Raw genomic sequence first — 15265 nt, 5'->3', positions numbered from 1 at the left:
TTTTAAATGTTGAATTAATAAAATGAATTGAACAACTTTTGATTTATTGGTAATTTGTCCGTATGTACTACGTCCATGATCTGCAAAATCACTTCCCAGAATACTCATTGGAAAGAATTTCACCTGATTCTGGCCTGTCCTCTATGCTGAGGCTTGAAGTTCTCTGTGTCTGCCTAGAATATACATTTTTGACTTTGACTAAAGTTCTCACACATGGTCAGATCTGCTCGATCCACTTGGGTTGCTTTCATCCAATTTAGCCTTTCTAAAGCTGGGTACACACCCATGCAATCATACTTCAGATGCAATTTCTCTAACGATTTCACCAAAAATGTAAAGTCCTGAAGAGCATGACGATTCAGGCGTACACACCTGCGCAATTTACCTTCAGATCTGTGCTCTTCATTTTTCACAACCATCTGCTGAAAAGATTGTTACTCTGTACACACTCTACAGATATCTGCCTCTGCTGCTGGTCGTGAGTGTGTGCACACTTCTACATTTGTCCAACATCGTTCCAATGTTTACCGTGATTTTTAGAAACTTTATAAAACGAAGCCAACAGATGCGATGTGTTTCGGTAAGATAAAACATGATCGTGGAAGCGTACACACTCTTGCAATAACTGACCAACCGGTTGGGAATCATGTGATCTGCACAATAATTGCATAGGTGTGTACCCAACATAACAGCTGTATGCATGAAACTTTGTTGCTTATAGTCACCACAGGTTTCCTGCACTGCACTAAGTTCGCTATTCTATGCTGCTTTCTCTTCTCTACCCCACCCCACATCATAACACTGCATGCGACAGTCCTGCTTTTTTGTCCATTTCAAAACTGAGTTCATTGCAGACCAGCAGCAGTTGAAGATTGAATACAATACGATGCTTAGATCCAAGTCAAAATCATACTACCAAATAAAAATCTGATTGGTTAATTGGTAAAGTTCAATGCCTTTTGACATGTCAAGCACTTTGGAGTTTAATCTGCCATGCAAATTGCTCTTTCATATCTCGGAGGGAAGTACAAAGCCCAGCTTGAGGATTGTCTAATGGATTCTTCATCTGTGTTAGCTTTGGCTGATGATGAAGATTTGAAACAGCTGCTGAGCAGCAGTTTGTTACAGTGTAAGACAATGGTCTGATAAAACCAGGCTTTCATGTGCTTTCTTTTAGGCTGAAATCAGAAGCACAGTGCAGGGAAATTAATGAAATATAGGACATTTCCTTATTACCCTTGGAAGAGCCACATATTCCTTGATTCCTCACTCCATATTTCCTATGAAGAATCTGTGCTGTATCCATATCTAAGAAATTTAAAATACCATGTGACCGATCTAAGGAAAATACTTTTTCCGCTGTCCATATATAGTAATTACAGGTAGAAAATTAAGTAATCTTTGTATAATATGAAAGCAGTGATGTTTAATTATGGGTGATGCCAGAGTAAAAGTTATTTCCTGTTGGGAACACATAGTATGCAGGTCCCCGGATATTTAAAGACACAGCTGCATAGTATACTTGAGCATAGAGAAGGTAAGTCTGTTCATATATAAAGAAGTGCACTAACTCTTTTCTCCTGGAATGATTATAGGCTAGGAGATTTTTCATCTGCCTTTCATTTTCAGATTTGATGAGAAGTAAACTATAAGTATATGGGTTATTAAAGAGCTTGTAAAGCCCCTGTTTTATATTCTTATACTGTATATTGCCAAGCTGAGTAATATACCAAAAATAGCTGTAGGGTTTATACTTAACTTAATATGTCCATCATGGTCTTATTCACCCCTGTGCAGACAATTAATGCCGGACCTGATTAGCAGAAATGCACTGTGTGGTTTGGTGGATTTATATAGTGGTGTCAGAACAGTTCAAATGACTGTAGTCTTAACTTTGTGGCCTGACCTAAGATGTGGGAGGATCTTCAGCTATATGTTAGAATAGGAGGTAATACATTATACTTTCTTACAGTTGCAGTGGAAAGTCAGGTCAATGCTGACAATGTATTTTACATGCATGCTTCATTCCTGATCATTTGAAGTGGGTTTAGGTGGTTCTTTAATAGCAATCCTTAACTTTTATTCAATAATTACATTTGAAATTCAGGACCCCCCAATTGTCTTTTTAACTAACTATTTGGTAGCTTTAAATGCGTGTTGTATCTTAATGTCTGACTTGTTTAAAAAAACAACAAAGTCTACTTTGGAAGTCTTTGAGGATAACATTAAGGTTTATTTGTGAAGTACTTTTTTATTTGGTTATATTGTTATTAAAATGCAATAAGACAGACCATAGATGTGCAACAGGCATTCCCCTGCTCTTTCAAGCTTTATGTCCCCGCTCTGAATGCTATTGAAGGAGTTAGTGTTACAGCACAGCATGATGGGAGCCGCCTTTCTTCGTTATATAACCACAGGACATCCAGGTAAGTTCATAGGAGGAAGCAGTACAGTGCCGTCCATACCATGTGATCTTCCTTCTTTCTCCTCTGGGAATTCAGTGATTCATGAATCTGACGGACACAGATGGGGGTATTCAATTAGGATTCACGACCGCACGGGTCCGGTACCGCAACATTGCGGAATTCTGTGTACACCCCATAGGGCTGCGCACAGAAATCAGCGATGTTGCGGTACCGTAATGGCACTTTATAGGTGCAGCCGCGCATCCTATTTGAATTCCCCCCCAGAGAGTGCAGTTTTTGGGCAGGATGGTGTTAATTAATACTTAGAGGCCATAGACTGTTTAGTGGTGGTAAGTAGCCATTGGTGGTCAAAGAAAGTTGTTGGGGTGGAAGTGTAAAGGAAATTCTGAATCACTTGTGGGATCTGAGGGCATGTGGGACATTTTGTGAAAAGTGGTTTCTGATTAAATTTTTCTGATTAGTATCAATCTGTAACCAATATTAAGGGACTTAAAGTTTATCAGGTTGCCGATTGCTATTGTAGACCAAAAATATATTATAGGTGTCTAGGTTTGCCACCATATCTGAAAAAAATCTCTACTGCTGCTTTAGATTTTTCTTCTGTTTGCTCTGTACCAACCCTTATGTTTCACCATTTAAAGCATAGTAGTTCGAGGATGATTTTCACCACATGTAATCCGTAGTTTATTGCTAAAATAAGGCACAACACCTGGTCTATTTTCTGCCAGAAAATGATCGACATAAAGAATTATGCAGAGTGGAAGCCAATCGCAAGAACTATACATATGAGGAAGTATGAGGCTGTCTGCCTTCTGTAACCCCACCTCCATTACCGTTCCAGTAATATGTTCCCAATCTCTATTTCTGTAAACATTCTATTCTTGCACATATACCTGCTTCTATTGGTGGGCTGCTCTGTCCCTAGCATTTGCATTCACAGTACTTTGCTAAGCACAAATAAAATTGCACAAATTGGCTGATTGCAGCCATTTTCCTGCTGTGTGTTCTGATAGGATGCTTAGTGGGATAAGTTTGTTTATTCATTTAATGTCCTAAGTACTCCTACCATAATGACACAAACTATCTTTTTTTCTGGTTGGCCTGTAAACATTATTATTTTTATATTATTTAAGATGGATACATTATAAGAACTCACCATAACTATTAAATATCACACCATTCGCTTCTCTTCTACAGTCTGTTTATTACAGTGTTGGTGTCAATAATAATTGCACAATGCATGTCAGCCCAAGGGTCTCATGACGCCTGTAAGATGCAAGAGATGTGACTTTGCTTATTGATTTTGTAATGGGGTCAGATACTTATATGCACTAAACTTTGTCTCTCATTGACTTTGGAGGGCTAGTTCTATTTGATCACGCTAGTTTCGCAAATGGATGCTTACTTTTGGTTTCAGTGCGGATTTACACCTTTGAACAATGTTACCAAATAACCTTCAATGTGGTGAATCTTCTCAAGTGATTCCAAATACTATATCATAGTGCAGATAGTGTACTGACAATTCTTGGCATTTGCTTTACCATACACTATTATACATGTGTTTCTTATTTTCGTTCCCTGTTCCAAACCAAGAAGTATCACGCTGGGATTTAAACTGTAACACAAAGTCCATCATCTAAATCAGGACTTACTGGCTTGTGGTCCTAATTTGCTAGAGTATTCTGTATTAAAGCAGTTTTGGATGAATGAGCAGAGACTATGGGGGAAATGTATCGAGCAATGATATTTGAAAATCACCCATTTTCTGCAATTTAAAACCCCCCAAAACAAATTAATTATTAAAGAGCGAACTGATAGAAACCGCGGAATATTCTGGAATTTTTTTCCTTATTATGATAAATTCATTTTGTCACCCTAATCCATAAATAATGATTACCTCCATAATTCATAAGTAAGTGTTGCTTTCTTTTATACTCTGAATGGCAAGATCACTCAAACAGCACTCTGTTCGCCTATCAGAAGCAGCTTTTTTTTTTTTTTTGGTCTGCTTTTACTAAGCTGACAGCTGTTTAGGGGTTTTGAAACCCCTACACATCGCCGGCGATGTGACTTGAACCTCCATCCCACTGGATAATGCATCTGGTGGTTTGGAGTGACAGTCGTCAGTAGTGTGCAGTGGTTTCAAAACCACCTAAAAAATACGCAGCTTTGATGCATTTCACCCTAGATGTTTTTTTCGGTCACAGCAAGACATAATTTGGAGAAGCAGAATGTGTGCTGACTCTTAGCCACTCATTGAGAAATGTGAGTTGCAGAACTTCTAACTAAGGAGAATCTAATGTGACAAATGTAGTTTATCATTTTTTGTAGTCTAACCACCTGACAACGACTTGCAATTGGTTGGTAATTAGAACCACATCTATAATATTGTTTACCAGATTATTTTTCACTGTCAAGTGGGGAATGTGTCATTGCTGTTGTGGAATCTGACATTTTGGGTGGGGATCGAAGTCATTGAGATGACATCAGTTGATAGGGTGTGATTCAGAGGTTGGTATTTAGGATACGGCTCTTGAAAGACTGAAGAACTATATGATTCTACTCATCCATTAGGATGACCTTTAGGAAGTAAAAAAGAAAAATGAGTTGTAATTAAATTTATCTATTTTCATACCTTGTACTTGGGAGTATAATTAGACCATTTTCAGGCAGCCCTTTTTAATTATCATTATTTCCTTTCTTTATAAATATATATACTATATTCTAGTAGAGTGGAGGGGGAGACAAAATTTTAATGGGTCACAACAAATGCATCCCAGGGCATCCATCCCACCTTTAATTTTAGTGTTTGTTGCCAATACAAACTCTCCAGCATAACCTCTTCTAGTCGGTACAGAATGCTGTACTCCCGAACTTCCCACATATTTTTCTATTGTACCTGGATTAAATTAATTGATGAATAGAGTCTTTTTAAACATCAATTATTTAATTTAGTACAGGTTGTTGTAATAAGAAAAGAAATGGGAAGTTCGGGAGGAGTGCATTTGTACTAATTGGAAGGGGTTGTGTGGGGGGTCAGCTAATAGTGGTAAAAATGGTGTCTGGGAAAGGTGGGCACAGAAGCTGATGTACTGGAACCGACAGCTGGCTGCTGAAGGCATGACAGTAAGAGATGTCATGATCTAATAGCCACATAAAGACAGGTTCTGACCTATCTCTTACAATTCTTGGCGGTAAATATCTGCATATAAATTTGTTTAACGATCAATAGAACATCATTTTATATTAAGTAATAATGAAACTTGTTATACATATAATTACATATATGGGGTGTGGTTCTTTCTGTATGATTTAATAAGGATTCTAGTTATTCGTCACAGTTCTTGGTGGTAACAATTAATTGCTTCTTTTCCACACTATATCATCAGTTTGCATCCAGACAAACCTGTAACAGCAGCTTGAGTAATGTGTACTGTAAACACACTTAAGAGGTAGAGAAGATTGGATTTTCAGGTTTGTGACTAATAGTTTTAAGATGTGTGCTGTGCTATCTGGCACAAGACATAGTACAAAAAAAAATACATTGGTCCATCAAATTCAATCTTTTATAAATTCTAATTGTGTTGATCCAGAAGAAGGTAATATAGAACCTCCGATGTGACAGTTGATTGTTATTACAATTTGCCTTTTTTTTTATCTTTCTTTTAATATAGCTTATATAAAAAGGGACAGGTTACAGAAATAAAGAAGGGCGGTAAGTGGTACAACATGGTTGACATCATTCTAATTATCTGTTCATATCTATCAATATAACCTATTGCTAAGATAAAACGTCTACATCAGGCAGATAGCTTCAGAAGCCAGTAATCATATTCCTTCATCATGACCGGTTCTTGACCATGTTGACACTGTTATAAAAAAAAATTCTATGATACATTTCAGATTCACATTTGTTCAAAAAATGTACCTACGAGTCAGGCTCAGATCCATAATTTCCTGGTTTTAGTAGTGTTCTCTTTGTAAAGATTGGGACATTTGCTTTCCACTAGTCATGTGGCACTCAATGATTATGAAGTCCATAAATAAATATTGGTCTATCAATTACTGAACCATGTACTCGCCATGTACAGTTATTTTTCCTAATTTATCTTTTAGTAACCCAATTTTTGTAATAAATGAAAGTATAATATACTAGCAGGGTTACCCGGCGTTGTGCTGGTCCGATTTGTAGCAGTTTTTATATATTGGCAAATTATTTGGTAAATAGACCCAAAATGCTGTTTAGAAAATAAGATATTTTGCTTTGTGGCATTGTTGTTATGTCTTGTTGTGGCATGGTTTCCTTCCAGCTGTGAATTGCTTCCAACCCAAAAATTATGATTTCAGTATTTGTCACTTTATACTTTTTTTTTTTTTACGCAAACAGTATTGCAGTGTTGCATATGATCTTGATCTTTGTAGGCTTTTCCGGATAATATTCAATACTTCTGCTGAGATCCCCATGTTTAACTATCCCACAACTTTCTTGTCACATGATTACTTTTTTGCCCTTAGCACTGATTTGTATTTTATTAACCTTCTGTTTTAAAGCTTAGACAGAGGGGATATGGTAATTTCGGCTCTTTACCAATTTGTCTTCTTTGCTTTCTAACATAACGTTGAGCTTTTCTGACCGGAAAGATTGAATAACAACTGCTTTCATAAAGAGATGCATATTTTGTCTGCGTGTATATACTTTAGCATAAGCAGCATGCATATCTACAAGCTCAGGAGTGTTTGTAATACTGGAACTACCATCCTGTCATTTCACACAAACATCTTGCAGGTGACTGAACAGTAAATAGTGGACAAATTGACAAGATCCAGCCAGATTCTACCCCTCAATTCTGGCATGTCCGTGGTCTGTTAGTACAGGCAGGAGATGAGTCTCCCGCCTGTACTAGCAGACCATGGACAAATATAAATGTGTGTGTATGTGTGTATATATATATATATGTGTATATATATATATATATATATATATATATATATATATTTATTTGTCTGAGACAGAACGATTCTAACATCCAACAATATTTGAAAAAATGTAATTCACAAACAGCATGTGACTAATGGTGCTGTATAATGAAGATCTATGAATATCAGAAGACACATAAAATTCAATATTGCATTGATTATAACAAGGCTTCTGAATTGTTTAAGAATTGAGTGGAGGTAAATATATTGTGAAAAATATATATTTATATATATATATATATATATATATATATATATATATATATATATATATATATTTACGCTAATAACTTATTGGCTATAAAATTACCAGATAAACACACACACGGCTGCAAGAAATTTCATTGCATCATAATAGTAATAGTATTACAATTACCAATGCTTATAGTGTTGTAACTGATATATGATCACTTCATCATTAAATGAAGTTTGAATAACATTTATCATTTATTATGTGGGTAGCAACGTGGTTGGGTAGCGATAATTCTGCCATTTTAACAGTGGATATCTTAATTTCAGCAATTTCACATTCTCTAGTTTTAAATATTTCGCTAGCTCAAAGAATATATGGGGAATTATATTGTTTGGTAATTCTCCATTTTTAATGTATATCAATAAAGCAATTATGCATTTTTTATATTGATGTAAAAAGAATAAGCCATTGAGTGCTCTGAATACACACTTTCTGTCTGTCTTTGTTTATGGTATATTACAAAATTGTGTGGGTGTGCACACCCCACGGTGTGATTGGATATATACACTAACACTATACTAATTGGAGAAATTGAGGGTTTTTTGTTTTTTCCCAGTGCGGTGTGGAACTCTATTGAACAAACCATACTTTGTCACATTTAAGATACTAGTCTGCCTTGTTGTAGTAGAGTAAGGTTTATCTTATCTCATACTTGCCAACTCTCCCGGAATGTCCAGGAGACTCCCGAAATTCGGGTCGATCTCATGGACTCCCGGGAGAGCAGGCAAGTCTCCCGCATCCCGCAACTACCTAGCCTAAATGACACGATTCACAGTGAGTCGCATAATTTTGTCCCCGTCCCCGCGACAAAACGGTATTTTTGTCGTGGGGGCAGGCCAAAATGCTGCGCCCCGCCCTCTAGTCACGCCCCTCTCCCGGACTACACTTGCCAAAAGTAGGCAAGTATGTCTTGTCTTGTCTTTTTAATGAAAAAATTAATGGAATAAAGATGTATGTCTTTGAACACAGGCTGTCTTAGGCACATTCAATGTACTAATCATAACTAATAGTAAAAAATAATGAGTACTTATAAGACTGACATAAGTCAGTTTGTTAAGAAAGAATTTATACATACCCATTGAAAAATGCTTGGTTTTGAAAATCGTAAGGAAATTTTGTTTCCCATGTGTAATATAAATATTAAACATAAAAAGGTGCTTGATTTGCTTTTAGCCACAGACAGTGGTCATGTGTGCTAGAATTTCTATTTCATTTTGCTGTAATATCCTTACCATATTTATAGATGGATCCCAGCTGCATGCTAGGAGCATGTGCCATGATGCTTCGCTTCACAAACCTGACCAGCCCACCTTAAAGGGTATGAGGCTTGTTTGTCTTGTAGCTTTATTTTCATTACATCTACCATATACATGCTGCCATTGGTTCTGCTTAAGTCTTCTACATTGAATCCTTTCAATCTCAGTGATTCATTGACTTGCCAACAAGGTCCACTGCCTATGTAAATACATTCCCTTTTTATTAATTCCTTATTGCCATGTTTCTTACTGTTCAGACTGGATGCATGTGTGAATTAAACAGGCAGTTGTCAATGGAAAGCAAGGGTCATAAACTGACATATGGGGCAGTACAAAATTGGACAGTATTGTAACAGTTTTAACACCTACAGTAAATCTTTCATTTATTTGTGTAGTTATTTTAATATATTTTGTCTTCTAATCAGCAAATTTGTAGACATGCAGAGTTGACTTACAATTCCTTACAAGGAAAAAGTTAATAATTTCATAGGAATTTCTGACGGCTAACGCTGTGTCAGTAAAGAATAAATATTTTAAAAATTAGGTATACTTGTATAATTTTTGTTGTGTATCAAACTGATCTGCATTTTTCCATTGCAGAGATGTCAACATAACATTATAGAGGCATACATTAAACTCAAAGGTGAACAGAAAGTATTCCTTTTAATGTGTGGGCAAAAATTATTTCTTTATAGTTTGTTACATATAAAAATATATTGTGTTTTTATTGCAGTAAAGCCCATCCTTCCTCTTCTGCTGCTCATAAGTAATCCGTTTTGCACTCTAATCTGATTTACAAAGTGTAGCTCATTAGCTGTGGATGAATATGGATGCAGTTCTTTAAAGTTAAATTGAGTAGGGATTGGAAAAATAGATACCCAAGTATAAGGAATTGCTAAAGAGTAATCCAATCACATGGTATTGGGATCTCTATTTATGTCTGCTATCTCAGACAGAGTTTTTATTCACTGACCAGATCCATGCTTATTTAAAATTTATGAACTTTTGCCTTTTAGATCAGTAAAATTTTTTTTTCCTGTTTGCGTTCAGGCCTTCATGGAGCTAACACGCAACATATTATATGTAATATAAAAATTATCTGAGAGAGCAGCTTAGAGTGTGTTGTAATGACTAATCCTAAGATTGTTAACATTTTTAAAGTTTCTTGCTGATTTATTACTTAGTTTGTAATAGTATGCAAGAAACATGTACAAAGGGTTAATTGTCTTTCTGTTTTCTCTGTTTTTTTTCCAGTTGAAACTGTGGAACAAGTACAGAATTTCCAACATTCCCTCACTGATCTTTATTGAGGCGTCCACGGGGAAGATTGTGTGTAGGAATGGCCTCTTGTTAATAAGAGACGACCCAGAAGGTCAGCATCTCATTTACCTCTATGTACTAATGATTGATGTCATGACTTGTGCAAACGGTTACGTCATATGAAAATTGCACTGCCCTCTACAGTGATTATGGAAATTAGACGTTACCTTGGTATTCCATTACCTGTGCAAAATTGTGTTTTCCTTTTCCTACTCCATGGCAGCCCTTGGTATGGGTTAATACCCTGATCAGCTTAGTGTAGAAAGGAAAAATTAACCCCACCTGAACCCTATACAATGTAGCCCCTCCTCTTCCTCAGTTCTTTTCTTCCTGTCTCAGCATGTGTATGACAGGGTAGTACAGAGTAGCATTTTTTGTTTTTGTTTGTTGTCTTGTTCTAGAGGGCTTACCTGAGGTTTTTGGCTTTCCTCATAAGGCTGGCTGTGTGCAGTTCAGCGGGGCATGTGCTGGGACTGGACCGTTTCCTTCAGCATGGGCTATTTCGAAGTCATAAGGTACTGCCTATGGCGTCTGGAACGGGCGTGCGCACAAGGATGTATGATGCGCGTGTGTAGAGGGTGCATGCGCAGTACACTGGACTGAACATAGGTGGAAATCATTATCCTACTATGGACACACTTTGCTGATGTCAGGGCAGACACCTTACTTAAGAAACTGACACCCATTATATGAGGCCCATTGTTGGCTATAGATGGATATATGCTGCAGGACTTAGCAGCTATCTGGATACAGTGCACTATGGACCTGGAGCCCGCCCAAAAAGCTGAAGGACACCACAAGGTAAGCCCTTAGAGTGGGTGTTTGTATACTTTAGAATAGGTTACTTAGTACCTTTTTTGTTCTATTGTTGACAGTACCTCTGTGGAGCTTGTGCACGGAAAAGAACATGCAAAGCTAAGAATCGGGTGTGTGCAGCTTGTGATGACCGATTGCCGAAAGATTGCGTTGATCCATTATGTGTGTCATGCACCCCAAAAATGGTGGAAGAGCCTGGCCCCCCAGAACAATTCAAAGAGTTCTTTTCATGGATGGTGAAGGCGATGCATAATTTTCAGGCCCCTGAGCTTTGAGCAAAAAGGGGCAGGACTCCAATAGGAGAAGATATGGAGGATGTGAGGCCAGGGCCATGCTCTGAAACATTCAGTTCCTTCAGGAGTGGGATTCTGAGTCAGATAGGGAGGCTGAGGTGAAAGAGGATCCCAGAATGTTTCATTTGGATACCGTGAATGTTATACTCAAGCATATTAACAAATCACCAGACATTGAGGAATCGACAGTTCCGGTCAAACCACAGGATGCACTGTTTTCGGAACACCAAGTGAACTCTAGAGTGTTCTATACCTATAAGGTGATCATAACAGACTTGATCTCTAAGGAGTGGCAAGCCTTAAACAAAAGTCATCTTAACATGGGGAGACTGAACTGCATGTATCCCTTCCAGGATGAAGATATGCTCAGATGGTGTTCGGTACCTAAGGTGGATTCAGCCATAGCCGGCTTATCTTCAAGAGCCACTCTCCCATGGAATGATGGGGGACCTTTGAAAGACGCCATGTATAGCAGAATGGAGACTTCCTTCAGGAAATTACACATCTCAGGCATAACTCTAAAGTCTGGGATAGCCATGGCTTCGGTAGCTAGAGCCCTTAGGTTGTGGCCCAGCACGTTGCATAGTGCTATCGAAGATAGAATAAATAGATTGCACCTTCTAAAGTCCTTAGAGGTTATACAGGTTATCCAAGCCTCGTTGGATACAATTGTGTTATTTTCCAAGAGCATGACCTCGGCAATTGTAGCAAGAAGGGCGCTTTGGTTATGTCCATAGGCGGCAGATCACCAATCCAAAAGCCGTCTGACAACACTTCCATATGAAGGTAATTTCTTGTTTGGGGAGAAACTGGATAATCTGATGCAGAGGCTAGCAAGTGGTAGTGCTAATCGTCTACCACAAGACAGAAAGGGGAGACATTTCCTTACTTATTCTTCAAGGCAACAGTTTAAAGAAGCCGTGCATATAGGCCTGTGAGACAGTATTTCAGACACCAAGATAATATGGCAAGACAGTCCTTTCGGCCCTTCAGATCAAAAAGGGGGAAACAAGGACAGCAATGAACCCAATGACTATCTGCAGATCCAGTCTCCATTAACTCCAGTGGGTGGCAGGATATCACGTTTTGCAGAAATTTGGAATCGGACCACACAAGACAAATGGGTCCAGGAGATAGTCACCAGGGGATATTGCATTAGAATTTCATACCTGGCCAAAAGGAAATAAATTTGTCCAGTCAAGAAGTCCCACATCCTTCTTAGAACAACAAGCATTGGAGGAAAGCCTAAAAGGCCTGATGAAAACAAAATCTATTTTTGGCGGTGCCAACAAATCAGGAAAACATAGGGTTCTATTCTGCCTTCAGAACTGTACTAGATTTACGAGCTCTCAATTGCTATGTGCAAGCACAACACTTACATATTGAGTCTATCAACTCAATCCTCAAGGCAGTAGAAACAGGAGATTTTCTGACGGCGATAGACTTAAAGGATGAATGTTTTCATATCCTGATCACGATCCATCACCAGCAATTCCTGAGGTTCTGCATTCAAGGACTTCACTTCCAATTTATTTTTCTTCTGTTTGGCCTTTCCATGTCTCCAAGAACATTTACCAAAGTTCTTATAGTTCTCATAGTGGCACTCCGGGGGAGAGGAATAGCTTTGTGGCTGTCTTTGGACGATATTCTGATTTCGGCAAAGTCAGAAGAAAAGGCCTTAGAGGTTACATCACAAGTAATACGGTTTATGTAACGACACAGTTGGTTAATCAATGTATCAGAAAGCCATCTGATACACTCGCAACAGCTTGTGTTTTTAGGAGTGCAAATACATACAAAGAACGGACAAGGTCTGTCTCTCTCAAGAAAGATTGGACAAAATCCAGTCGCCGGCACATCAAGTCCAGATTCAACATCGGATTTCAGCACGAACCTGTCTCGGCTTCCTAGGAATGTTTTCCTGAACATGGGCAAAATGGCATATGCGGGATCTTCGATCAAACCTCTTTGCAGAATGGGAGCGTACAGTGGGGTCTCTAGATTCCAAAATCAACCTCTCAAGGTCGGCAAGACAGTCCCTGGATTGGTGGCAGCTCCAAGGCTTGAAAAAGCAAGGTGTGACTCTCTCAATACCAGGCTGGCTAAAGTAACTTAGCTTTACACTTTGAACAAGTAAAGTATTTTGCAAGAGGTGCCTTTCCCTTTTCAGACAAGTTTTTGAATGGGATATAGTGTCACCACAACGTAGCAGTATGCAATGCAGACGGTCATACAGGAAAGCTTTTGGTATAGATACAAAGGATACAACTAATCTACGACATGTAGTCAAAAAAAGTATCCAGTAATAACCAGTTGATAAGAGTGTAAGTGTTACTACAGACACCATCTCAGTAGGTTGGGGTGCTCATATGTACTTGGCGAGACGAAGAGAGACTTCTCCAGGGGAACATCTTGGAGATAAAAGCGGTCTGGCATGCAGTACAGTACTTTCAGTCCTATCTACGAGCCAAACATCTGTGAGTATTTTCCGACAAAAGGACTGTAGTAGCCTTTATAAACAAGCAGGGTGGTGCAAAGAGCAGAGTAATGCTGGCCGAAATAACCACACTAATGGCATGGGCAGAGACGAATGTGAAATCTCTCTCAGCCGTTCACGTGGCAGGCAAAAACAACGTGGTGGCGGACTATTTAAGCAGACACCAAGTCCATCCAGGAGAGTGGGAGTTGCACGAAGAGGTCTTTCAGCTACAGGTTTGGGACGCCAGAAATAGACCTGATGGCCACAGGGAGAAATGCCAAGGTACCCCTCTTCTACTATCGTTACAGAGACAACAGGGCCCTAGGAATAGATGCCGTGTTAATGCAGTGGAACTTGAAGCTCGGGTACGTGTTTCTTCCCTTTCCAGTCATCACTCAGTTACTCAGAAAAATAGGGAAGGAAAAGGTGGAGGTGATGGCAGTCCTCTCAGCGTGGCTGCGTCGCCCTTGGTTCGCGGTAGCACAGAGGATGCTGCTGGAACATCCATGGCCGTTGCCGGTCAGACAAGATCTCATACATTAGGGTCCGGTTCTGCATCAAAATCCGGACTCCCTTGGTTTGATGGCGTGGAGATTGAGCCGCGACTATTGAAATCCAAAGGTGTTTCAAACGAGGTAACAGACATTCTAATTCAGGCAAGGAAAAATAATTCCTCTATAATTTATTACAGAATTTGGAGAAAATTAATTTGTTGGGCGGGGAACATGGTGAAGGATCCCATGTCCGCCAGTGTTCCAGATGTGTTTAGAGTTTCTTAAAGATGGTTTCGTTAAAAGACTAGCTCCATCTACATTAAAGGTGCAAATATCTGCTCTTAACATCCTTCTTGATACCAAGCTGTCATCTCAAGATCTCGTCTACCAATTTTTTCAGGCACTGAAGAGGTTACGTCCAAGAGTGAAACCATTCTTAGCCCCTTGGGACCTTAATATTGTCCTGGACGCTTTAACTGCTGACCCCTTTGAACCGTTGCAGGATATTTCTCTCAAATGGCTCACTCTGAAAGTGCTTTTTCTAGTGGCCATCACTTCGACTCGTTGGATATCGGACATACATGTGTTATGGTGTGAAGAACCCTTCCTGAACGTTTATGAAGATAAAGTGATTTTGTGGACGAGTCCTGAGTACCTACCCAAGGTTGTCTCTTGCTTCCACATCAATCAACAATTGGTACTACCGTCTCTCTAGCCTCATCCCACTAATAGTGAGGAGAGACAACTCCATACTCTAGATGTGGTAAGAGCTATATCTACTTGCATTGTCAAGATGGTAAATCTTAGGAAGACAAAGCAACTATATGTACTTCCTGAAAGTCCTCGCAAAGGACATGCCTCATCCAAACCCACATTGGCGAAATGGGTTAGAGAAGTGATTGCACAGGCCTACAGGGAAAAGGGCGTGAGGTACCTAAGCTACTGAAGGCG

The 15265-nt window shown here is 38.9% G+C and overlaps 1 protein-coding gene across 1 annotated transcript in view; it reads left to right on the top strand.

Annotated features, from left to right (window-relative positions):
* Window positions 1-15265, top strand: part of NXN (nucleoredoxin) — a 116827-nt gene that overhangs the window by 52720 nt on the left and 48842 nt on the right. The window contains exon 2 of the mRNA XM_075195046.1: window positions 10167-10284. Within this exon, the coding sequence (XP_075051147.1) occupies window positions 10167-10284 (118 nt within the window). The remainder of the gene's footprint in view (window positions 1-10166; window positions 10285-15265) is intronic.

The sequence above is a fragment of the Mixophyes fleayi genome, chromosome 2 (genome assembly GCF_038048845.1).
Source record: "Mixophyes fleayi isolate aMixFle1 chromosome 2, aMixFle1.hap1, whole genome shotgun sequence".
Lineage (NCBI taxonomy): Eukaryota > Metazoa > Chordata > Amphibia > Anura > Limnodynastidae > Mixophyes > Mixophyes fleayi.
Note: the sequence above shows the minus strand (reverse complement) of the source record. Positions and strands in the feature narration are given on the sequence as shown.